Below are 24,957 nucleotides of genomic sequence, written 5' to 3'. Positions count from 1 at the left end.
AGCCAAAATCAAGTCTTAAACATGAAATATCACCACATACAACCAATATGCCCTTAAGCACCTCAAATGACAACTTAAAAACATGTCAACCAAGTATCCAAACTTACCTAAATGACCAAATACATATATGCATATTCAAACCACATTTTACTTTCTTTCATTCTACCATATCAACACACATCAAATATGATAATGCCACATATATACACATCAAAATATACCAAACACAAGCCATATAAATGGCTAGTCTCAACAAAACACTTATATGCCAACATTGGCTAAATTAACCTATACATGCCATTATAATCGATATTAATTTACTGAAAGTACCAAAAGAGCTGATGGATAGTGTGAAATAGCTCCGACAAGTTTCCAACCCGAATGAGCTTCTGAATTACTATAAAACACGAAAAATAACACGGAGTAAGCATTTAAGCTTAGTAAGTTCGTATAACAAAGTAATTAACTTACCATTTAATCACATTTAAGGTAAGCATACAAAACATATCCAAACCAATTTGGCCAAAAGCCTAAACACATATCCTCAACAACCATGTTAGTCATGTAATTCAACTACTATTCAAATCCATATACATGTAACATCTATACCATGTATCCATATATCATATATGAATCATTTCCATGTAATTCATGTAAATACCTGTACTAGTTCGTATTGAACTCTTATAAACTTGTAACAAACTATGCCTTTTGAACCATTTAGAATATCATTGGATACGCGGGTAGTACACACGAGGTGTACTAAACTGTAATTCGTCAATTCATATACATGTATGCTCATACAAGCTATGAATCGATATGCTCTCACGAGCTGTGAATCGGTAAGCTCATACGAGCTGAGAATCAGTAAGCTCTCACGAGTTGCAAATCAGTAAGATCATACGAGCTGTAGTGTGTCCACAACACATGCAAAACCTTAACCAAATCAATAACTCTAACGACATGTCATTTGTATCCTACGAATTCCTATGGTTCAAACGGGACTCGGTAATCGCCGTATGTCATCGGATATGCGGTCGGTACTCTATATATGATAATAAAGCAAATAGCATGCATCTAATTCAATCAAGGCATATAATTACACAATTTAATTACACGAACTTACCTCGACGAGTGTACGTAGATATGGAGGCGACTAATCTGATATTTTCTCTTTACCTCGATCTAACTCTGTACGAGGTCTAACAGGATCTATACGAACGAATTTAACTCATTTCAATATAATTCTCATTAATTTAATCCATCATGGAATTTTTTTGGCAAAATTTCCATTTTCCCTATACTTTTAATGCTTTTGTAATTTAGTCCCTAGGCTCGAAAAATGAAATTCATGCAATTTAATCCTTACTCAAGCCTAACCGATTTTATACATATTATAGCAACCCATATATTTTACAAAATTCACAAATTTTACCATAAATTTATCACCTTTTTCAATTTAGTCCCTAATTGATGATTTCACCAAAAATCTCTTTACAAAAGTTGTTTATCTAACTACAACCTTTCATTTTCTATCATCAACTTCAAATTCAAGCATGTTCATTAATGGCAAAACCCTAATACTGTAACAATTTACAATTAATCCCCGGGCTAGCTAGATTAAGCTACAATGATCCTGGAAACATAGAAATCATAAAAAAAGGACAAAAATGCATGCCTAATTGAGCAAAATAAGCTTGCCTAAATTTCAAGCTTCTATGGCTAGGTTTCTTTTTTTTCTTTTTGGTGGAAGATGATTGATAATGGATGATAATAGTTTATTTAATTTAATTAATTATAACTTTAATCACTAATTTCCAAAATTAACCTTAATAATTCATTCAAATTTCAATAATGGCAATCTGTGCTTACCCACTAACAACCTTAATGGCTAATTACATATAAGGACTTCCTATTAAATTCTATAGTTATTTAATACCTTAGCTATTAAAACAACCTTTGCACTTTACGCAATTTAGTCCTTTTATCAAATTAGCCATTAAGGTTGTTAGTGGGTAAGCACAGATTTGCCATTATTGAAATTTGAATGAATTATTAAGGTTAATTTTGGAAATTAGTGATTAAAGTTATAATTAATTAAATTAAATAAACTATTATCATCCATTATCAATCATCTTCCACCAAAAAGAAAAAAAAGAAAACCTAGCCATAGAAGCTTGAAATTTAGGCAAGCTTATTTTGCTCAATTAGGCATGCATTTTTGTCCTTTTTTTTATGATTCTATGTTTCCAGGATCATTGTAGCTTAATCTAGCTAGCCGGGGATTAATTTGTAAATTGTTACAGTATTAGGGTTTTGCCATTAATGAACATGCTTGAATTTTGAAGTTTGATGATAGAAAATGAAAGGTTGTAGTTAGATAAACAACTTTTGTAAAGAGATTTTTGGTGAAATCATCAATTAGGACTAAATTGAAAAAGGTGATAAATTTATGGTAAAATTTGTGAATTTTGTAAAATATATGGGTTGCTATAATATGTATAAAATCGGTTAGGCTTGAGTAAGGATTAAATTGCATGAATTTCATTTTTCGAGCCTAGGGACTAAATTACAAAAGCATTAAAAGTATAGGGAAAAATGGAAATTTTGCCAAAAAATTCCATGATGGATTAAATTAAATGAGAATTATATTGAAATGAGTTAAATTCGTTCGTATAGATCCTGTTAGACCTCGTACAGAGTTAGATCGAGGTAAGAGAAAATATCAGATTAGTCGCCTCCATATCTACGTACACTCGTCGAGGTAAGTTCGTGTAATTAAATTGTGTAATTATATGCCTTGATTGAATTAGATGCATGCTATTTGCTTTATTATCATATATAGAGTACCGACCGCATATCCGATGACATACGGCGATTACCGAGTCCCGTTTGAACCATAGGAATTCGTAGGATACAAATGACATGTCGTTAGAGTTATTGATTTGGTTAAGGTTTTGCATGTGTTGTGGACACACTACAGCTCGTATGATCTTACTGATTTGCAACTCGTGAGAGCTTACTGATTCTCAGCTCGTATGAGCTTACCGATTCACAGCTCGTGAGAGCATATCGATTCATAGCTTGTATGAGCATACATGTATATGAATTGACGAATTACAGTTTAGTACACCTCGTGTGTACTACCCGCGTATCCAATGATATTCTAAATGGTTCAAAAGGCATAGTTTTGTTACAAGTTTATAAGAGTTCAATACGAACTAGTACAGGTATTTACATGAATTACATGGAAATGATTCATATATGATATATGGATACATGGTATAGATGTTACATGTATATGGATTTTGAATAGTAGTTGAATTACATGACTAACATGGTTGTTGAGGATATGTGTTTAGGCTTTTGGCCAAATTGGTTTGGATATGTTTTGTATGCTTACCTTAAATGTGATTAAATGGTAAGTTAATTACTTTGTTATACGAACTTACTAAGCTTAAATGCTTACTCCGTGTTATTTTTCGTGTTTTATAGTAATTCAGAAGCTCATTCGGGTTGGAAACTTGTCGGAGCTATTTCACACTATCCATCAGCTCTTTTGGTACTTCAGTAAATTAATATCGATTATAATGGCATGTATAGGTTAATTTAGCCAATGTTGGCATATAAGTGTTTTGTTGAGACTAGCCATTTATATGGCTTGTGTTTGGTATATTTTGATGTGTATATATGTGGCATTATCATATTTGATGTGTGTTTGATATGGTAGAATGAAAGAAAGTAAAATGTGGTTTGAATATGCATATATGTATTTGGTCATTTAGGTAAGTTTGGATACTTGGTTGACATGTTTTTAAGTTGTCATTTGAGGTGCTTAAGGGCATATTGGTTGTATGTGGTGATATTTCATGTTTAAGACTTGATTTTGGCTTGTTTTGAATGCCTTGTTATGGCTTGTTGATGTGCAAAAATGTTGAGTTAGGTTGGTGTCAAATTGGGTGAGAAATGTAGTTTGGAAAATAGCCTATTTTCGTCTACACAGGCGTGTGTCTCAGTCGTGTGTGACACAAGGCCAGGTGACACAGTCGTGTGTCCCCTGTATCTTCTTAAGGGTGCATGTAACAACTCGATCTTTAGTGGTGTCAGAAACCGTGGTTCGAGACCACCAAATTCGACGAGTGAGCTCGTAAATTTTATTATTTAGTATTTACGAGTCAAATGTGATTTTAGAAAGATTTTTGAATTAGTGATTTGTGTTTTAGAAGGATTTATTATGTTAATTGGTTTTGAAAACGAGGGTATCGAGGCCTCAGTTCTATAAACCGAGTCGTAATTATTTTTATAAATATTTATAGAGTGTCATTAAGTTAGTATTAAAGTTTCGTTAGAAAATTTTAACATTTTGATAGTTAATTAATTAAAAAGAACTAAATTGAAAAAGGTACAAACTTGCTAATTAAGAAATAGTGATTATATGGCTTAAATGATAAATGGGGAGGAGTTAAAGAGCAAATAGCCCAAAGGGGATAGTTGAGGTGGCATAAACAGAAGAAAATCATGAAATTAGTGTGAACTAAGGGCAAAATGGTAAATTAGTTGAAATTAAAAATAAAACAAATGACCAAATGAATTCTAGACAATTCTTCATCAATTTTCAGTTCTAAAGCGCCATAGGAGGACCTTTCCGCTGGTTTTTCATATTTTATTTCAATTGAATCCTTGTTTTAAACTTTACATTAGGTCAACTCTATTTATTAGTTTTTGTTTATGGAAATTTTGAAGTTACATTGATGAATGCTGGATTGTTTTGTGAAATAAATGGATTTTAGGCTTTAATTTTCTATGATGATTTTGTAAAGTGTTTGATAGATATTGTTTTAGGACTAATTATGAAGAATTAAAGAATTAGGGTTTGCTATTAATTTTTATGTATCAAGTGTTGTAAGATAGTCTAGAATACTTAGATAAATGTCAATTGAAAAAATTAGCTCATTAATAGACTAACTAGTAATGGACTAATTGTAAAAATTTATAAAGTTAGGGTAATTGTGTAATTTTGAAAATTGAGGGGTATTAGTGAATTAAATCAAAATGAATATATATGCTAAGAATGGATAATTTTATATTTTAGATAAGAGCCAGTAGACAATCGTGTAAAAAGGGAAATTAGCAGAATAGTCCCTAAACTACTACAAATCTTACAAATTAATCAGTAGTTCGTATGGTTAAACTTTAATGTTTATATATTAATTGATGAATGGTATTATGTATTTATTTAATCTATTGATGAAATTAAATATTGTTAAAATTATGAATTTTGAATTGGATACTCAAACAAGTGGAACGCGGGATTGAGTACAATCATTCTATGGCGAAAGATAGCAAAGGAAGAATGATGGCATATTCAAAGTAGACCGAATTCAATATTTGTTGCGAACTTTTGTGTTTACTTTCCGTTTAGCTCTCACGAGCTCCTGTTTAACTATAATGAGTTTCGTTTAACCCTAATGGTTTTCGTTCAGCTCCTTTGAGCTTTTGTTTAACCCTATGGGTTTCGTTCAGCTCTTATGTGCTTCTGTTCAACCCTTACGGGTTTTGTTTAGTACTTATGTGCTTCTTTAGTCTTCGGGCTTTTGAAAACGATGTATTATCATTGTAAGCCGTTCTCCAATCGGTAAGATTTGGTAAATGACTTATGTGATTGAATTGAAAGATTTATCGTTTTATTGATATTGATTGAAAGTGTGTTCATCGATTTATGTTGTGTATGACAGGGAGAGTGATGTTAATTTACAATTCAATTGTTATATTAGTTTGGTAAGATTTATATTTAACCTATCAACTTACTACTTCATAAAGCTTACTTGTGTTGTTTAATGTTTTATAATTAACATGAGGTCGGGAGATGGATCAACACATCAACCACACTATCCAACTTAATCTGGTAGCTTTTGCAATGTATACTTTGGTTTATATGGCATGTATAGGGTTGATTTGGAATGAAATAATTTGAGATATGTTGGGAGTGATTATGCTGTATGTATGTAATAATAGTAGATTTTGATGAATAAATGAGATAGATTAAATAGGTAAGTTAAGTATTTGAGTATTTGTGAAGTTATGTCATGCTTAAAAATGATTTTGGCTTGTTGATTGCTTGTTTGAGATGTATTGATGTATTAAAATGTGTGTATAGGTTGACGTCAAAATGGGTGAGAAAAGTGGCCTTGAAATGGCTATTTCGCCACACGGGCACAGACACGGGCGTGGTTCAGCGTGGTGACACACGGCTAACAATGGACGTTTGTTGGCTATGATCCCTGCATCTTAAATTGAGAAACAGAATGCCAGGTTTTGCACACAGCCTAGTACACAGGCGCATGGCTTGGCCGTGTGACCCAAGTCAAAGAGTACACGGCTCGGGCACAACGTATGGTCACATCAATGCCCACATGGCCTAGACTGGGCATGTGTTTGGCTGTGTGAGCCACCAGCTGGTCACACGGGCGTGTGTCCCTTGCACCAAGGAAACTTAAATTTTGGGAAAAATTTTGAGTTTCTGATTAGTCCGATTTACTTTTAATGCGTATTTTGAGCCTCGAGAATCATACAGGGACATAGAGTATTTTATGATGGTCTAATGTATATTAAATTTATGAAATGCATATTAATCCGAAAGTTGGTAATGCTTGTACCCTGTCTGGTGGGAAGGGTGGGTGTAGTGCGTCGGCTCAAAGTAACGCCGGGAGTGCTTGCATGTGACCAAGTTAAGGAGTTACCGGAACGGACCGAACCGACATGTGTCCTATTCGAATGTCTACACGCCTAAGACACGGGCGTGTCTCTTGGTCGTGTGAGTCACACGACCGTGTGACCTCTGCAGCTTTGAATTTTAACATTTTCAAAAAATTCTTTAAGTATCCATTTAGTCCCGACTTATTTCTAATGCATATGTTGGGTGTAGAGGGCTCGTATAAGGGACAATATGTTTGATTTCGATTGGTTCCTGACATGATATTATATATATAAATGTTTGAAATGTCTGTTTATTTAATTTGTAACTCCAGTAATGCTCTGTAACCTTGTTCTAGGATGGATTCGGGTTAGAGGTGTTACATTAGGTACGTAATGAAATTTTTAATTTCGTACTGTAGTTTAATAGATGTCTACTCTAATTCGAGAATTAAAGTATTCATCTCATCTGAATTTTTGATGAATCGTAATATTTGGAATGTCAAATGCCATTGATAGTTTTTACAATAGTTGAGATGCATGAATCTGATCGAGTGATGTGCTAATTTGCTTTATGAAAATATTCTGCCCTCACCTCGAACCTCGATGAACTTCACAAGATGACTTGCAGAGGAGAACTGATGAAGATTGGCCTAAATTCCATGTCAAGTATAGTAACTTGTGGAACATAGGTATGATTTTTTACCTATACGCGAACAAATTGTTAGATCGGATTTGGTGACGTCTTCAGATTACATGACATGGTTTAGACTTAATGGTAAGCCATATTTATTGTCAAAAAGGAAAGAAGTAGAAATTCATCGTAGAGGCCACACGACCATATGAGGCCGCAATCGAGAGTACATACATCGATTCTCATCATCGCTCCAACTCGAATCATATATCGTGGTGCACTCTCGTCATATGGTTATATTTATGGTGCATTTACTAATGATGCATCAGATGTGAGAACGTCTAGATGGAAATATATAGCAAAAAATATAAAATTAAGCAGTAGATCCACAATATAAGTAAAACGTAATATGGTAAGTGTTGCAACGAAACCGGAAATTTTGGGATCGGCCAAGGGAGCGGTGGAGATTATTATAAATAATATAGAAATAATTATAATATAACTGAGTCACGAATTAGTAGTCTTGGTGCAAAATTAGAAATTAATTAAACTAATTAAATTAAGTAACCTAATGGAATTACTATTCTTAATGTCAACGATGCGAGTTTCCGGCTTATGATCAATTAAATCCTTAATTATCAATTAAATTTCTAAATACCCTCAACTGAGTTATTTACCACTCTTAGATAGGAATACCCTTTCAGTCTCATCTTCTCTAAGGAATACCTCCTAAGTCACCCCCTTTCATTCTCCTTCTAGGCAAACGGATACCCTTTCGGTCTCACCGCTTGACACAAGTTTTACTCGACAAGATACCCTCTCGGTCTCACCTATCTCGACAGAATATCTATATTTTAAGCTTAAAATTTTTCTCCAGCTTGAAGTCGATACTTTCCTTCTAATTCTTAACAGAAACTCGTTCAATTTGATGCTTCGGTTGAAAGGTAGTTCTGTAGATTGGGTTGATATAAAAATGGCCTCTATTTTGGTGTCACAAATTTGATTGTCATAATAAATAACGACTTTAATTCGTTTGCTCATCTTCACCAAAAAAATTTGGTTCACATGTTTAATATAAAATTAAAACAAAAATATTATACAGAAAAATAAATACTCATTAACCAAATTTAAATAATGACACCAAATTTACTTACTTAAACTAATTTACTTGTTGGATTGATTTTCCAACTTCAGGTTTTTAACGTCATCAATCTTCTCCTCAACATGCAAATCTTCTGCTCAAATTTAACTATGAAAATCTCCCCGTATCAATATTCATTTTATAGGAAATTTTACCATCAAATATAAAACATTTTCAAAATGTTGAAAAAGATCGAACATGACTTGCAAATAAAAAAAATGCTTCTAACAAGAACCATTTTTCTAAAATTTGTTTTCTGTCCTAAGATTCGTATTCTTGTAATAAAATTATTAAACTTTTCTCGATTTCTCAATTTCAATCCAACTGCTAATTATTCTTTTATTTTTCTTTCAAGTTTTAATCCATGATTATTTTATTTCGAAGTAGTATTTTTTGCTAATGTGACAGGAGAGAGAAGAAAACGTGTCCTATGTGGCCTACTTTCTTAATTATTTTTTAAAATTTGGATATATGTCTAATTTCCCCTTTTTATCACTTATATGAAATTTCCATCTTTCTTCAGTTTTTTGTAGTTTTTATGGCATTTGTTTATATGGGAAACTAGCTTTGTAATTGTATTTTTCAGTTTTTTTATATAAATAACCTAAAATATTAATTACTTATGAAAATGACCTGGATGAAAATTATTTAGCAATGACTTGTTTGCTACAGTGACAATCAATGTCGCCTGACCAACGGATGACACCACTCACTTTTCTGGCTTAATCATTACCCATAATCATTTTTTAAAATTTGGTGCCACCACTATGTCAAGTGACACTCGTATGTATTTTTCAAAATATTCGTGAAAAGTACGAGTATTCATGGTGGAAAAAAAGGAAAATATATTTTAATGGGTGTCGCCGATTTGTCAAATGTCACTGGTCAAATTTTATTTGAAAAAAATTCATGTCAGCGATAAAAAATTTTTTTGGTGTTGTCGTCATGTCAGGCAACACCGATAGTTGTCAAGGAAAAAATTTTTAATAGGTGCCACCGGTCTGTCAGGCGGCATCTCTAATTTTCTTTTTAAATATTTGTGTCGCCACATTTTTAGGCGGCACCACCCACTATATATACCCCCATTCCAGTGCAAAATCTTTATATGGTGAAGTATTTGATTTTTTTAAATTTTTTTTGTTGAAGTGAATAAAAAAGGAAGAAAGATTTGTGGTTAGTAGTAATGGAAAAAAAACTAGTTTTCAATAAAAGGTGAGAAAATAGAAAAAAAAATTATTTTTTTTGTTCGGTGTTCAAAATTGGTGTTTATGTTGGTGTTTTAGGAAGAAATTGTGATAGTTTTAAAATATATTTGAGTTCACAGTGATACGATGGTGTTCGTAGACCTACACATTTCATTTGTTGTGTGGGAAGTATACCATCACCCTGGCAGACCTGGCATTACAACTCAGGCTCCCAGTTGATGGTGGTTATGCGACCACAAGTTCAAGTATAACTCGGGGCCCCAATTGATAGTGGTTTTGCGATCACGAGTTCAAGTTCCATGCCACCAAAAGAAGATAGTTTGAGATCATAATCATAGGGAAAAACAAAAGGAATTTCTAGTATAATTAACTTATTATTTTTCTTCATCTTCACCAAAGTAGTATCCTTAATCTCATTGTCCATAACCTGTGACAAATTTGGGAAAAGTGACTGTGACGGTGGAGAAAAGCTGAAACGTGACTTGGGGCGGCAGTGATTGCTGTGATTAAAGAGCTCATTAATAACTATAATTGTTGTCGTCCTGACTCGTGTTTCAGCTTTTTCTCTATCATCATAGTCACTCCCTCACTAAAAGTCCTCTTGCCCCCAACTCTGTTACAGGTTTCGGACAATGATGTTAGTGATACTACTTTGATAGAGATGGAGAAAAAGAATAAGTTGTTCCTACTAGAAAGTCCATTTCTCCCTATGATTATGATCTCAAACTTATGGATGGGGTTTATAAAGTATCCTTTTCTAGTGGCATGAAACTTGAACCCATTACCGCATCACCACTATCAATTGGGGGCCAAGTTATACTTGACTCCGTGATCGCATAACCATCGCCAACTGGTAGCCCTAGTTATACTTGAACCCGTGGTCGTATAACCACCGTCAACTGAGGACTCGAGTTGCAATGCCACGTATTCCAGAGTGATGGTACACTCTCCACACGACAAATAAAATATGTGGGTCTCCGAGCATCATCGCATCACCGTGAACTCAAACATAAGTTAAAACTATCACAATTTCTTCCTAAACACCAACACAAATAAATCTTTTTCCCCAAATTTTCAGCACCAAACATAAAAAAAACTTTTGGAATGAATAAAACACGTCCTATTGGAAGAGTTTTCGGCTAAGGTGGCAATAGAGAGGCTGAAAGCGCATCCTACAAGGCTAGAGAGAAGATGGAATAGGGTAGAGTGAGAAAAAATTGAAAAAAACACTAAGAAAAAAAAAAGAAAAACATAGAGAGCCCATGACTATCGCTATGTCATGTGATTGTTTCAATTACAGTTAGTATCATTATCATACAAGTTAAAATGATAGTGCGGATCATATCTCGATTCATTGTTTATGTAACTAGAATTACGATAAATATAAAAAAAACTTTCCAGTTCACTTAAAAAAGAATGATCATTGTTAAGCTCAAAAAATTTATTTTCACTATCAAAATATATGGAATAACAATCCTGACCATCTAGTGAAATTTTTTATTTTCACTATCATCACTATTGTCAAGTTAAAAACTTTTTTCACAATCATTACTATCAAGTTGAAATTGTTTTAATAGGTGAAAAAAATAATTTAATAGGTGAAAAATATTTTAACGGGTATTCACGATTGGAAAATTCAGTTTAAGAAAAAAGCTAAAAGAGGGTAAAAAAGAAAATTGGGAAAAAAAAGCAACCGAAAAAAAGAATCTAAACAAAATTAAATCCGTTTTTTTTAGAATTTTTTTTCCGGCTCCACTTTATAAAGGGAGAGTTTGGTCCCCTACCCATCAACCACAACCAAATTTAGAAAAATAAAATAAAACATCACGTTTTATTTTTATTTGTTGTTTTCGAGGAAGCTTATTGTGTTGGAGTTTCAAGAAAAAAAAAGTGTAATAATTGTAATTTATGGTTTCTTTTGTTATAATATTTTTTTTATAAAATATACATATTTATATTTTAGATTATTTTAATTTTTAGAAATAACTTTTAAGATTATATTTTTTTTAAAATTTAGATTTGTGTTTAAGGTATATGGATAGATTAAGACAATTTTAGTGTATGTTTATTTTTTTATTTTTTAATAATAATTTCAATATTATAATATTCACATATAATTTTTAGATGGAGTTTAAGATAATAAAAATAATTAAATAATTATGAAATTGGGATGGGGAAATTTTTAATTACGGGAATGAGTTATTTGTTATAGTACATTTGTGTTTATATTTATATATTTTTAATAAAAATACTTAAATTTTAGTTGAAAATATACGAGTTATGGTAAATGATTTTAAATGTTTTTTTTTGTTTAGTCGGTGATTTTTTTTTGCATTGATACCGAAATATGTTTTTGATTAGAGCAACCGACCACATAGCAATGATGATTAATGTGTCAGTAAAAATATTTATTATTTGTTATTCACGAGTATATTTATAAAGTTGCATGTGGTTTTTTTATTGGAATCATTTAACTAATGCGGTAATTTAATATGGATAAGGTGAGTACCGCGTGTCGAGGACTCGTGTCCATGATCCTAGCTACCGGGTGGATGAACGTATTATGCTATACTTGGATGTAGCTAGATTTGGAACAACGACATTGATCCGGATGTTTGAGTTAAGGTGGTGTCCGATCCATACATTTCATTTGTCGTGTGAGGAGTGCACCATCACCTTGAAAGACGTGACAATGCAACTTGGGCTCCCAATTGACGATGATGTTGTCATGAGTTCAAATAAAGTGTTCGAACCTGTAGCACTTTACTACCACCTCCTTGGGCACTCGCCTGGTAATGGTGAAGCTAGATTTAATAACTTTGTAGTTCACTGACACCTTCATGCTATACTGTTTGATGACAAATACGCAGTCCTCCTTATTCGCGAATTGTTGGCCTACGAACAACTTTTTCGATTCAAAATTTGCCACCAATTGGTAAGAAAGTATTATATCTGGGTACTCAGGGAACTCGAATTCATGTGCCCCATTAGGATATACGTTCAACATGTGGGCCCCAAGGTCATTGTGTATGACAATGTCACGACTCAAGTTCCCAACTGAAGGGGTGTGTACATTTTCACCCTCGTCCGTGCCTTCATCGTCTATAACATCTAAGACTTCATCCAGATCGGGGTATTTAAAATCTTTACCCTCTTGATATGGTAGCACCACTAATTTTTTTTATCACTGACATGAATTTAAAAAAAAAAAGATTGACTTGTGCTGCCTGATAGACCGATAACACCAATTAAAAAAATATTTTTTTTCTTGTTTTTCCCACCATGAATATCCGTATTTTTCACGAGTATTTCAAAAAATACATATAAGTGTCGCCTAACACAGTGACAGTACTAAAAATTCTGTAAAAAAAACTGGATTAGGCTGGAAAAGTGGGTAGTATGTCATCGGACGGCACCGATTATCAAAATAGCAAACAAGTCATTTTCTTAAATAAATTTTTTATTTTTAGGTTATTTATATAGAAAAACTAAAATGAGAAGGATTTTGAGGAGAGAAATGAAAAGCGCCAGGTTTGGGGATCCTCAATTAAACGCACCCCACAGATCTTAACTTTTTTTAATTGTTTTGATTTCACAAACAGACTGCCATGTTTTCTCAAACAACAATAATAATAGAATTTAAGTGTGCAAATTCAAATCTTACTTGATCATAATGCAAGCTGTAGGGGTTTTGGGTCTTTTATCATTTTATTTTGACTTCCTTCATGCTTTATTGCCATCTACTATTTTATCTTTGAATTTTGTTCATATTATTTGCCTCTACTTTTCTATTGATTTGGTACATCATTGTAATTATTTGCACGAAAATTCACTCAAAATTTGAATTTATAATTTATTTAATCTATAATAAACGTATTCCAGTACTAGCATTACTTAACTCCCAAGCGAGGAGAAAAGGACAAATGATTTTGACTCGGAGGGTCCTGCGATGGCCTATAAAAACAGAGTCCGTCTTTATCCGTGAACACTTGCTTCTCCTCTGGAATAGCTTTTGATTCCATAAAAATGGCTGCCATGTTTTCTTCTTCCGAAATTTCTAAAACAGCATCTTCCTTACTCTCTGCTTATGCCTCCTTTGCAGGGTCCATGATGCTGGTCCGGTCCATGGCCAATGAACTTATTCCCCACCAGCTCAGATCTTACCTTTACTCTGCATTTCGCTACTTCTTCACTCCTCTCTCCCCCGACCTCACCCTCGCCATCGACGAGCGGTGTGGGATGAGCAAGAACCAGGTTTACGAAGCAGCCGAGGTCTACCTCAGCACCAGGATCAGCCCCAAAACGGAGCGCCTCAAGCTCAGCAAAACCAGGAAACAGAAGCATTTCACCATCGGCCTCGAGAAGGGGGAATTGATCGTCGATGGTTTCGAAGATGTTCGATTGACGTGGAGGTTTGTTTGTACGGAAGGCCAGAAACCTCACGGTGGGGAGAAGAAACACTTCGAGCTTAGCTTCAACAAGAAACACAAAGACAAAGTTCTGGATTTTTACTTGCCCTACGTTTTGCACAAAGCCGAGGAGATAAAGAAGCAAGACAAGGTGATAAAGCTTTATAGCCGTCAATGTCCATTCAGCTGTGAAGATGACAACGAAAGAAGGGGGGTTCTTGGGGTTCCATAATTCTGGAACACCCTGCTACTTTTGATACATTGGCTATGGACCCAGCTCTGAAAAAGATGATCATCGATGATTTGGAGATGTTCCTTAGGAGGAAAGCGTATTATAACAAAGTGGGGAAGGCTTGGAAAAGAGGGTACTTGCTATATGGTCCTCCTGGAACTGGTAAATCCAGTTTGGTTGCCGCCATGGCTAATTATCTCAAATTTGATATATATGATTTGGGGCTCACCAGTGTACGCTCTGATGCTGAGTTAAGGCGGACACTGCTATCCACTACCAATCGCTCTATACTGTTGATTGAAGACATAGATTGCAGTTCTGAGGTTCTTGAACGACAAATGAGAAACAAAAACAAAAAGCTACCAGATAGAACTGGGGTAAGTACTAAGTACTAATTACTTTTTTTTAATGCAATTTAGACATTCTGTTTGTGGACTAAAGTGTTAAATATCCTTGATTTTAACAATTGCTACTTGCAGCAGTTGACACTATCTGGTATATTGAACTGCATCGATGGCCTGTGGTCAAGCTGTGGGGATGAGAGAATCATTGTGTTTACAACCAACTATAAGGATCGGATAGACCCTGCTCTGTTACGGCCTGGTCGAATGGACTTGCACATCAACATGTCCTATTGCACCACGGATGGATTCAGGCTTTTAGCTTCTAATTATCTAGGAATCAGCAGCAAACACAACCCTTCCTTCGCAGAAATAGATAGCTTGCTAAATAGTACAGAGGCGACCCCAGCAGAGGTAGCTGAGGAATTGATGAAGAGTGATGATCCTAATATTGCTCTTCAAGGTCTTGTTAACTTCCTCAAACGCAAGAGAGATGAAGCCGATAATGAAACCGAGAACAAAGCAACAGGTTGTGGTGAAGTTGGCTCCTCCGTCAGAAGATTGAATGCGATAGTATCAAGAGTTAAGAGATTGAAAACCAATGTTGATCAAAGGAAAATTATGATGAGGAAAAGAAAATAGCATGAAGAGAAAAAAATGTGATTTCTTTTTTCATTTTTGTAGGAACCTTCTTGTTAATAAAATCATCTCTGCAACTCTATTGAAGATTTAATCCTATTTTTACGAACTTTAGACAAGTGAAGAAGGAAAATTTATTAGTTAAATGGTTATGTTTTTTATCCTTCTTATATCTGTCAAACTCTGTTCTGAATGAAATCTCCACGAATTGTTTTGTCCTGGTAAAGATTGTAGGTCCACACAGGTTCAATTATAATAAACTACTTGATTATAATATCATAAAATTTCAACTATTACAGCTACAACTTTACTCTTTTTGATAAACAATAATTTTCAGGTATAAAAAGTTGAATAAAAAAGGACAAAAATCCTCAACCTTTATTTTATGTGGTCCTCCGACAATTTATTGACACATGTATTAAATTGTTTTCATCTCTTTAGAAGAACAGAAGAAATGCTGAAATCTACCTCCTTTCTTGGGTTTATCATGTGCCCCATGTCCATGGTCGACAGGTAGTACTTTCGTGGTTTCACGATTTGAGGAGGCATGAGCTCATTGGGCCAAGCTTGGTGAGCCGAAGTTAATAGTTGCCACTTGCCACCACCACCATGCCATGGATCTGCTTCCCATACAAACCAGATGGGAATTTATATCTAATTGCACTAGGCACTGGTGTCCCGGTGTCCTAATATCAAGTGTTCCGGGATTTGAAACTGATCAATTTGATGAAAAGGAGGAAGCCCAAATGGCTGTTTCTTTTCGACAGATTCTTCATCTTCATCAGTAGTGGAACTTTGATGGTCGTCACACTGCTTATTTACTTAACAAGATAAAGTTGGTCGATACTGGGTTTATGGGATTTGCTCGTTTCCATGTTTGTAGCCGTCTAGATGTTTATCAGGGACCAAAATATAAAGATTTAAGAAAAGCTTGGAATTCCATTAGTTCAGATTTTCCTGGTTATTTGTAGAGGAAAATGAAATTACCTTACAATGTCGAATTATTACGTGCGTCAAGATCGGAGGAACAGATAAATGGACAACAATTTTTGTTCATTGTTATCACACCGGCAATTATAGTGATAAATTTTAAAGTAAAAAAGTGAAAATCAATATGATTTTAGTTATTTTATTCCAAATTTAAACATGAATTAATGTAATCTTCATGTACTTTTTTTCATTAAATTTATTTTAATTTTAAAATTTTAAAATATAAAAATTAAATGATGTGATATTTTAAATGTGTCAATTATTATTCAATTATTTAATTTTAAAATTTTAAATAATAATATGATAAAATCATAATATAGTAAAATTTGTAAGTTATATTCTAAAAATATCCAAATAAAAAATTAAAATAGATTTAATTCTCGAATTCAACTATAAAAATGAATAAAAAATATAAATACTAAAATAAAACTAGCGGTAAAAATTTATATTATCGCATCACAATATAAAGGAGGGAAGATATAAGGCATGATGATTTATTTGGTCCTCCAATTTTATGAAAAAATTTATTTTAGTTTTTTATTTAATTTTTCTTTTTATTTATATTTTTGAATTTGTATTTTTTATCAAATCACCTCAAAATGGATGAAAAAGTTTACGTTTGTTAACTTTATTGACATAACATACACATGAATTGCCACATGGATGACATGTTAGCACTTTTTTTTTATATATTTTTATACTTTTTTAATAATTGAAATGATTTTTTATTTGTAAAAATAATTTTTTGAATTTTTAAAATTTTAAAAATAAAGTAAATGCGGATGTCTCATCCATATGTATGCCGCGTCGGTAAAATTAGAAAACGTTAACTTTTTCATATATTTTGGGGTGATTTGATAAAAAAAATAAGTTTAAGAATTAAAAAAAGGCAAAAAACTAATTAGAGGGTTAAAATAACTTTTTTATAAAGTTGGAGGGCCAAATAAATGATTATGCCAAGATTTAAGCCTAATTCTCTAATTTTGAGCTATTAGCCCACAGTAGCTTCACCGTTCAAACTGCTGCGCTTCCATCTGGGGCCATTTTCAAGATCCTAATTTCCCTTTTCTTTTTATTCTTCAGTCTTCACCAAAACATTCAGCAGGTAAGATTCTACCCTTCTCCCTCCATCTGCTTGTTTCATTATTATATCCGCTAAAGCCTCGTTTTTTCTTTTAATCTTTCAGTGGTAGAGAAATGGATCCGAATTCAGTTAAATCCACTTTGTCTAATTTAGCATTTGAGAATGTGATGGCAGCCGCTGCTCGTGACTATAAAAAGGTTTTTCTTTTTCCCATATTTTCTCTCCAATTTGTTAGAGAATTGAAGAGAATAATAACCTGTGCTTCGACTTGTAGTTAGTACAAAGATATGTAATTGAATTCATGGTTGTTGAAGGTCTATTTTCTTTTATATCTTATAACTGTAAGATTCTATTTTGGATTAAAAAGAAAAAGGTGGGTTTTGAAGGATTGGTTGAGAACTGTGAATTGATGGTTTTCATTGTTTTGATGAAAATGGGGTGATGATTGTCCAAGTCAGCTGGTAAAATAGTCATGCCAAGTGGTATGTGTTTAATGTGTCAATGTGATGATCGTGCAGGAGATGCTTGCCCAAGAGAAGGCACAGTCATCGACTTCAGTCAACCAAGAGGTTGACCTTGATGAGCTAATGGATGTAAGTATTGTGAAGATTTCTGTATTCTATGGTGGAACGCCTTTGTTCCATTCTATGTTAGTTGCCGTTTACGTAGATCATGTGCTATTCTTGTATGCAGCATCCTGAGCTGGAAAAACTGCATGCTGACAGGATTACAGCTCTGAAGGTTTGAAATTTAATAGTAACTATTTGCTCTATATGATGCAATATGGCATATGCATCTGGAGATGGGCAGTCTGAACTTGGTAATCACACTAGGATTTGTTTGAATAGAAAGAAGCCGAGAAGCGAGAAGCACTAAAGAGGCAAGGGCATGGAGAGTACAGGGAGATTAGTGAAGGAGATTTCTTGGGTGAAGTCACTGGAAGCGAGAAAGTGGTTTGTCACTTCTATCATAAGGAGTTCTATCGATGCAAGTGAGGTCTTTACTCTTCTCTCTTTAAGACATGCATGCTTATGTAGATGTGAAGTAACATACATGCTCAATCATATATTGGGTAATAACTAATTTTTATATATATGGGGACAATCCAGGATAATGGATAAGCATTTGAAAGCCCTTGCTTCAAAGCATCTGGATACGAAGTTCATCAAGCTGGATGCTGAGGTGAGCATTGACAAGCCTTTTCTGTTTCTAAATCTTGAGAGGGATTCTTTATATTTCATTTCAGTTTTCTTTATTGCCAACTTAAAATTCTGATTTTATTTTCCCCTTTGTGGCAGAATGCGCCTTTCTTTGTTACCAAACTTGCAGTCAAAACTTTGCCTTGTGTTTTAATTTTCAATTAAAGTTAGAAAACAACAATTTCCCTTTCATCATAAGCATCTAACTTAAAGAGTTGCAATTTTTGGGCAGAAAAGGGGTTGCAGTAGATAGGTTGGTCGGGTTTCAAGATCTTGGAGGGAAAGATGATTTTGTTATTAGGACACTTGAGGTTGTACTGATAAAGAAAGGTAATGATTCTTATTGAAGTTGCACTTTTATATATCATGTAGCAGCTTCTTAAACCACATATCATTTCACAGGTATAGTTAGTGAGAAGAAAAATGATGAAGATGACGAAGGCGATGTTTACGATGAGAGTAAGCGCAAGACAGTGAGATTTTCTTTGAATCATGACTGCGATTCTGACTAAAGAAATGGCAACCCAGAATTAAATATGAACATGTTAATGCAAGCGCACTAGTAAGTTTACAAAGTATCTTGATGTAGCGCTGAAACTCGTCTTTCATGGCATGGTTTTGTGAGTTTGAAGTTCGAATCAGATTATAAAAGATATGGAAGCTTGAGGGACGGACTATTCACTATATGATACTCCTTAAGCAGTTATCTTTCACTTTTATCATCATAATGGTTATTAATGTATGGTTGTAGTATTTGCCTGGTTATACATTCAAGGTCATATGAAGGTGGTTTCATGTATCACAATATTACAGTAATTAGCAGCTAGTTTTTAGCATTCATTTGTGAATGATTTTGCCTGCGAGGCAATTCAATTAAATAAGCTACATGAATCGATTAAATCTTAGTACTTGTACAAGTTTTAAGGAGAGCTCCACCCTTCGTCAGCATTAATCTTTAGTTATATCTTGATTATCATGTGATCATCATGATTTATGATACTTATTTGACCTACCTTTATCGATGCGTTGTACCCTACCACCTTCCTTGAATTGCCATTAACAATGGTTGTTAAAAAGCAAGCGGACATGGGGTTTCAATGATTCAACAAGACCATGATGAAATAACAGGTTTGGTCCTCATTAATCAATGACCATAACATTCAAAGCCAAAACCAAAATTCGATACAGGCAAAGCCTGGTATAAGGATCGACCGTTTGTTTTTGTTATCAAGTGGGAAAAGGAAAAAGATACTTCACAATAAATTTGAATGGATAGGCCTTGCATTTCGTATTCAAAGCCATTGGTACGTTGAGACTTGGTCAAAGAAAAAGCAAATGCCAAATAAAGAAAGAAATCTGACCCATTTCTTCTTTTCCTACAAACATTAACATAAAAATACAATAAAAAAATATCGGGTTTTGATTGGTAATGGCTTGTCTGCCTCATTGTCTGTCTCCCCGCCATTTTCGAAGGACTCTAAAAATACCTATAGAAAGAAAGAAAATTAGATCTGTTTCTCTTACATCCCTCCAATCCTCCTTCCCAGTTTGCAGAGGTATATTCTTTCTCTAGCTTTAAGTTGCAGTGTTTCTCTTTTAATCTTCCAAACCTGTGGCGGCCATATTAAACCACTATATTATGTGCAGGCATTTGGAGGAACCATAAATATATATACGTGTGCTTGATTCGCCTGCCTTTTACTGTTTTCTCACCTATAAGGAATCCATAGCCCCTCATCATGGCTGACGTTAACCCAGGTCCTCTTCTTATTCTATGCCTGTTATTGTTGTAGTGTTGGATGTTTCATTTGCATGAATTTTTCTGGCTTTGTATGATTATCACTATATTTAATGCAGAAATGGATGCTTCGGAGGAAGAAAAAAACAGAAGGGGTTCATTCAAGAAAACAGCCTCCAATAGATTCAGGAATTCAAGGAAAAGGAGGAGCAGTAAAGTAATATCTGTTGAAATCGACGATGAGCGTGACACGGAGGAGATGCAGTCCGTCGAGACCCTGCGTCAGGCACTTATAGCCGAGGATATGCTGCCTGAAAAACAAGATGATTATCACACGTTGCTCAGGTAAGGTTCTATCCTGTTTCATCTTTGGCATTGTACATATATATATTATATATATGCATATAGCTGCTGCTGAGTTTGGATTTGTCATATACTTGTTAACCTCTAAACGTAAACCCCCTTTGATAATGCAGATTCTTGAAGGCTAGAAGATTTGACATTGAGAAAACAAAGCAAATGTGGGGTGATATGCTCAAATGGAGGAAGGAATTTGGTACTGACACGATTTTAGAGGTATAATCATCTCTAGAGAACATATCATTCTGCTATTTGTTTATGGAAACTGCCCCTCAAAATGTCTCTCTGGCTGAGTTCCATTCCATTTTCTTGCTATTTTGTTGAAGGACTTTGAATTCAAGGAGAGAGAAGAGGTTTTGAAATATTATCCCCAAGGGTACCATGGAGTAGATAAGGATGGACGACCGGTGTATATAGAGAGAATAGGCCTAGTAGATGCCACCAAGCTCATGCAAGTCACCACCATGGATCGCTATCTCAAATACCATGTAGGGGAGTTTGAGAAGACCTTCAAAATTAAGTTTCCATCTTGCTCTATTGCTGCCAAGAAGCACATTGACCAAAGCACAACCCTCTTGGACGTGCAAGGAGTGGTAACTGGAATAATAACACTATGTCTAATCATCCAAATCTTAAATTTCAAAATTATAACTCATGTATTCTGACTATATATATGTATGTATACATCGTTGTATATGAGAATGTCCTCTGGCTTAATGACACAGGGTCTTAAGAGCTTCACCAAAGCTGCTAGAGAACTCATCACTCTTCTTCAGAAGGTTGATGGTGACAATTATCCAGAGGTACCAATTTTCTTGATTGCCAAGTTTTGACTTTTAACAGTAGATGATGGATTCGAGATGTGCAACTTTTTGCTGTTCTTGCAGACTTTGAACCGCATGTTCATCCTCAATGCTGGTTCTGGATTTAGAATGTTGTGGAATACTGTTAAGTCCTTCCTTGATCCTAAGACCACAGCCAAGATCAATGTAAGCATACACGCTTCCTGTCACTGAATTTGCAAGTTTGACCAATAGAAATCTAATCGGTATAATCTATTATGTACCAGGTTCTTGGTAACAAATTTCAGAGCAAGTTGCTTGAAATAATTGATGCCGAGTAAGTCACAATCCTAGCTTAGAACGTAGAAGAACAAAAAAGAATTTTGAGATACATTGTCATTGAACATTCACATTCCCTGTTGTTACTCTCTTATCAGCCAATTGCCAGATTTCTTGGGAGGTACTTGCACTTGTGCTGAACATGGAGGCTGCATGCTTTCTGATAAGGGCCCATGGAAGGACCCGGAGATTTTGAAGGTGGATCACAACCATCTTCTTTTTCCCATTCTTCCTAGTATTTTAATCTCAGTTGCAGTCATAGGCAGTCCCTAACTATTTCCTTGACTTGCAGATGGTTCAAAGTGGTCAATACAAAGCTGGAAACAAATCTCGGGCTCAAAGCAGTGAAGAGAAAACGACAACCAAGGAAGAGACTCCAGCCCCAAAGGTTCCCCCACTTGCTTTATGAGCTAGCAATGGCCACCTCTTCCTCTTTTCCCACTATATGCTTTATCTGTCTCTGAATTATAATGGTCTTGCATGCTTGTCGTCTATTTGTTTAATTGACCGAGTAGTTTGTTTCACATTCTATGCAGGCTAGTGACTCCGTGGATGCTGAGCCTGTTCCAGAGGCAGCAAAGAAACAACCAGAACCTCCTCCTGTTAAAGAAGAGGTAAGTTTTTCAGGCTTTGAATTAGCATTTAGTGGTACCAACATAGGCCACAAAATTGAACCAAGTTGTGAGAACGGCGAACCCTTAGAGATTGCGATGTCCAATACCGGAAGAGTACTCGAGTTTGTAGATATATTGAACCTGATTCAACTTATTTGCTTTCCCTTCTTCCTTTTCTTCTTTTGCGACTATGGAAATTCGTTTCATTGCTGTTGTATTCTGAAAATATCTTTACTTCTAATAAATATATCTCACAGGTCGAAATTATCACACCTAAGATAGTTACCCCGGTGATTCTTGACAAACCTGTGGTTATAGCTACACCGGACGAAAATGCTGTAGTTGTTCCGAAAGGTACATGCCTACTGAAGAATGTTACATCCAGTATTCACACGCATACACACTAATGCAGTTTAATGAGGCAGTTTTCGCTGAATGTTCACCGATGTAGTTTAAAAGGCTGATTATTCATATTGTTACAAGACAATCTTATATGTTACATATAAGCACATGAAGTTTGTCTTTCGCTATTGATGTGTGTAAACTAATTTATAATAGGTACAGAGCTGGCTATTGTTCCAAAGGTAGATGCTAATAGGCAAGAAGTTTTAAGGGTTCCTGACGGACTTAGCTCTCATCTTTTCACCGGTGTCATGACCTTTGTTATGGGCATCGGCGCGATGATGAAAGTGACACGCAACATGCCCAGGAAACCAACTGATCCCGCCAACTACGTGAGTCAAGTTGAGAGTGTTGGCACAGTGGCTAAGAGCCAGGACCCTTCAGCCCAGTTAACCCAACCAGTAGGCCTCTCCACTGCCGAGTTGATGTCTGTCATGAAACGTATGGCGGAGTTGGAAGAGAGATTAAGTGTTATCAACCAGAAACCTACAACAATGCCCCCTGAGAAGGAGGAATTGTTGAATACTGCACTGACACGAGCCGATGCCTTGGAGCAAGAGCTTATGGCTACCAAGAAGGTAAAAACATTGCTGTTTTTTACAAGACATGTAGAAACATCAAATACATGTAAAGTGATTGCCATTGTCTTTCTTTTCAGGCTCTAGAAGACTCATTTGCTCAACAGCAGGAGCTGGCGGCTTACATAGACAAAAAGAAGAAAAAGAAGAAGAAGACCTTGGTAAGCAATTAAGACCATAGTATTTTTTTTTCCCTTTTTTTAAAATTTATTTTGGTTATCAACATTATAATTGACGTGAAGTAGAAATTGATTTGCTGGTATCCCAGTTCTGGTAAACAATGAAAAAGCTGGATGGTGACGAAGATGCTCGGGAAACCGGTGGCGGGGCAAAATCGTTTTTATAGGGCCGCCCCCAAAAATGCAACTCTAGTCTTCATTCCATTCATATGACGAAAATGTAAATTTTTGACCAGATTTACTTTTATTTGATTCGGCCCGTACCGGTCAATGTACATATAAGCTGTTGGCAGCCACATTTCCCTTATGTATGTATGTATGTATTTTTTATTTAATCTTTATATCCCCTGTTTAAGTCCAGGGACTACAAAAGGAAGAAATTAAAAGTCCCCTGGATGAATGCAGGTGAGCTGTAATCTTCATTCTTAATTCCTAGTCTCTGTTATAATTTTATATATGTAACTCACAAGCTGAATACTATTAAATCTGTTAAATTAAAAAGTAGATGATTGGGATCACCTTTGAGAGCCTAAAGTTGACATCTAATAACATGTGATTTTTGGTCATATGTTAATGTTTTCACTTTTGCAGCAACGGAGAATCTTCCATGGCATACATACCTTTTTAGCAGTAAACTTTCTGACTTTAGCCGCTTTAATCAACTTGGACGCCTACATTTTTCTCATGTCTGATCAACTTTTCATTTTTATAATATCACTTTAAATTTCCACCGACGGAATGAAATAGATAAATTGGTTGGTCAAAATCAGGCAACAATTTCAACGTTGTTCAAACCATCGTCGAGTTCCATGGTGATATATAAAAACCATTTCTTAGCATGAAAGGAAAAAAATAATTTTAAAAAGGTAAGTCGGAAATGATGATGAATTATTGGAAACTTGGTACCTTATATATATATATATATTAAAGCAGTCATTAGTTTAGGGATCCTTTAAATATAAAAATTGATAAGGTAACCATTAACCATAATCAGCTTCTCGCGGTTTTTAAGAGTCACATGCTTTTTATGTTAATTAATTGCTAAGATATTTTATCAATTTGCAATCTCACAAATCAATCTTTATTTTAGACAGTATGGATATTACTATTTATAGGTTAGGGATTATAAGTAGTTCTAAATATTGTATTAAAAATAACAGATATAATCAAAACATATAATGAAATTGTTAAAAAAATACATTTAATTATAAAAATATAATAATTTAGATGCAATATTTCAAACGTTACACTATCAGTTGATTGTCGTACAAAAAAAAATATTTTATTAAATTGTCTTATTATAATTTTTTTTACAATTTCACTTCTTTAATATATTCACAATTTCACTCTTAAAATATATAAAATTTTTTAATTAAATACCTAAAGTTTGAAAACGTT

At 34.4% G+C, this 24,957-nt stretch overlaps 3 protein-coding genes across 5 annotated transcripts; all 3 read left to right on the top strand.

Moving 5' to 3' along the window:
* Window positions 1–13,633: 13,633 nt before the first annotated feature.
* Window positions 13,634–15,450, top strand: LOC107913055 (AAA-ATPase At2g18193). The gene is given in 3 exon segments (XM_016841497.2): window positions 13,634–14,284; window positions 14,287–14,691; window positions 14,794–15,450. Coding segments are annotated over 3 exon segments (1,494 nt in total). The 5' UTR covers window positions 13,634–13,699; the 3' UTR covers window positions 15,298–15,450.
* A 1,829-nt stretch (window positions 15,451–17,279) lies between these two features.
* Window positions 17,280–19,332, top strand: LOC107913056 (thioredoxin domain-containing protein PLP3B). 2 transcript variants are annotated; one of them, XM_016841499.2, is made up of 8 exons: window positions 17,280–17,389; window positions 17,472–17,565; window positions 17,887–17,961; window positions 18,062–18,109; window positions 18,217–18,359; window positions 18,478–18,550; window positions 18,800–18,897; window positions 18,970–19,332. In XM_016841499.2, the coding sequence occupies exons 2-7, from the start codon at window positions 17,482–17,484 to the stop codon at window positions 18,818–18,820; spliced, it is 444 nt and encodes a 147-aa protein (XP_016696988.1). In that variant the 5' UTR covers window positions 17,280–17,389; window positions 17,472–17,481; the 3' UTR covers window positions 18,821–18,897; window positions 18,970–19,332. The 2 variants fall into 2 exon arrangements, with proteins under 2 accessions (XP_016696988.1, XP_016696989.1); XM_016841500.2 differs by having other exon boundaries at window positions 17,302–17,389; window positions 18,805–18,897.
* Window positions 19,333–19,965: 633 nt separating this feature from the next.
* LOC107913054 (phosphatidylinositol/phosphatidylcholine transfer protein SFH12) lies at window positions 19,966–24,125 on the top strand. Of its 2 annotated transcripts, none has more exons than XM_016841493.2 (15): window positions 19,966–20,123; window positions 20,215–20,325; window positions 20,425–20,650; window positions 20,782–20,881; window positions 20,992–21,258; window positions 21,391–21,468; window positions 21,553–21,654; window positions 21,735–21,784; window positions 21,885–21,984; window positions 22,079–22,174; window positions 22,323–22,400; window positions 22,658–22,754; window positions 22,959–23,380; window positions 23,461–23,541; window positions 23,626–24,125. In XM_016841493.2, exons 2-15 carry the CDS (start codon window positions 20,307–20,309, stop codon window positions 23,662–23,664), a joined length of 1,755 nt encoding a protein of 584 aa, XP_016696982.1. In that variant the 5' UTR covers window positions 19,966–20,123; window positions 20,215–20,306; the 3' UTR covers window positions 23,665–24,125. The 2 variants fall into 2 exon arrangements, with proteins under 2 accessions (XP_016696982.1, XP_016696985.1); XM_016841496.2 differs by having other exon boundaries at window positions 23,649–23,870.
* Window positions 24,126–24,957: the final 832 nt, after the last annotated feature.

Source organism: Gossypium hirsutum, chromosome D11 (assembly GCF_007990345.1).
Source record: "Gossypium hirsutum isolate 1008001.06 chromosome D11, Gossypium_hirsutum_v2.1, whole genome shotgun sequence".
In the NCBI taxonomy this organism is placed as follows: Eukaryota; Viridiplantae; Streptophyta; class Magnoliopsida; order Malvales; family Malvaceae; genus Gossypium; species Gossypium hirsutum.
Note: the sequence above shows the minus strand (reverse complement) of the source record. Positions and strands in the feature narration are given on the sequence as shown.

Coding starts and splice junctions, on each gene's coding strand:
- LOC107913056 (XM_016841499.2), top strand. CDS start 17,482: ATGGATCCGAATTCAGTTAAATCCACTTTGTCTAATTTAGCATTTGAG. Junction 17,566..17,886: donor CTGCTCGTGACTATAAAAAG/GTTTTTCTTTTT, acceptor ATGATCGTGCAG/GAGATGCTTGCCCAAGAGAA. Junction 17,962..18,061: donor ACCTTGATGAGCTAATGGAT/GTAAGTATTGTG, acceptor TCTTGTATGCAG/CATCCTGAGCTGGAAAAACT.
- LOC107913054 (XM_016841493.2), top strand. Junction 21,259..21,390: donor TCTTGGACGTGCAAGGAGTG/GTAACTGGAATA, acceptor TTAATGACACAG/GGTCTTAAGAGCTTCACCAA. Junction 22,401..22,657: donor CTCCTCCTGTTAAAGAAGAG/GTAAGTTTTTCA, acceptor TATATCTCACAG/GTCGAAATTATCACACCTAA.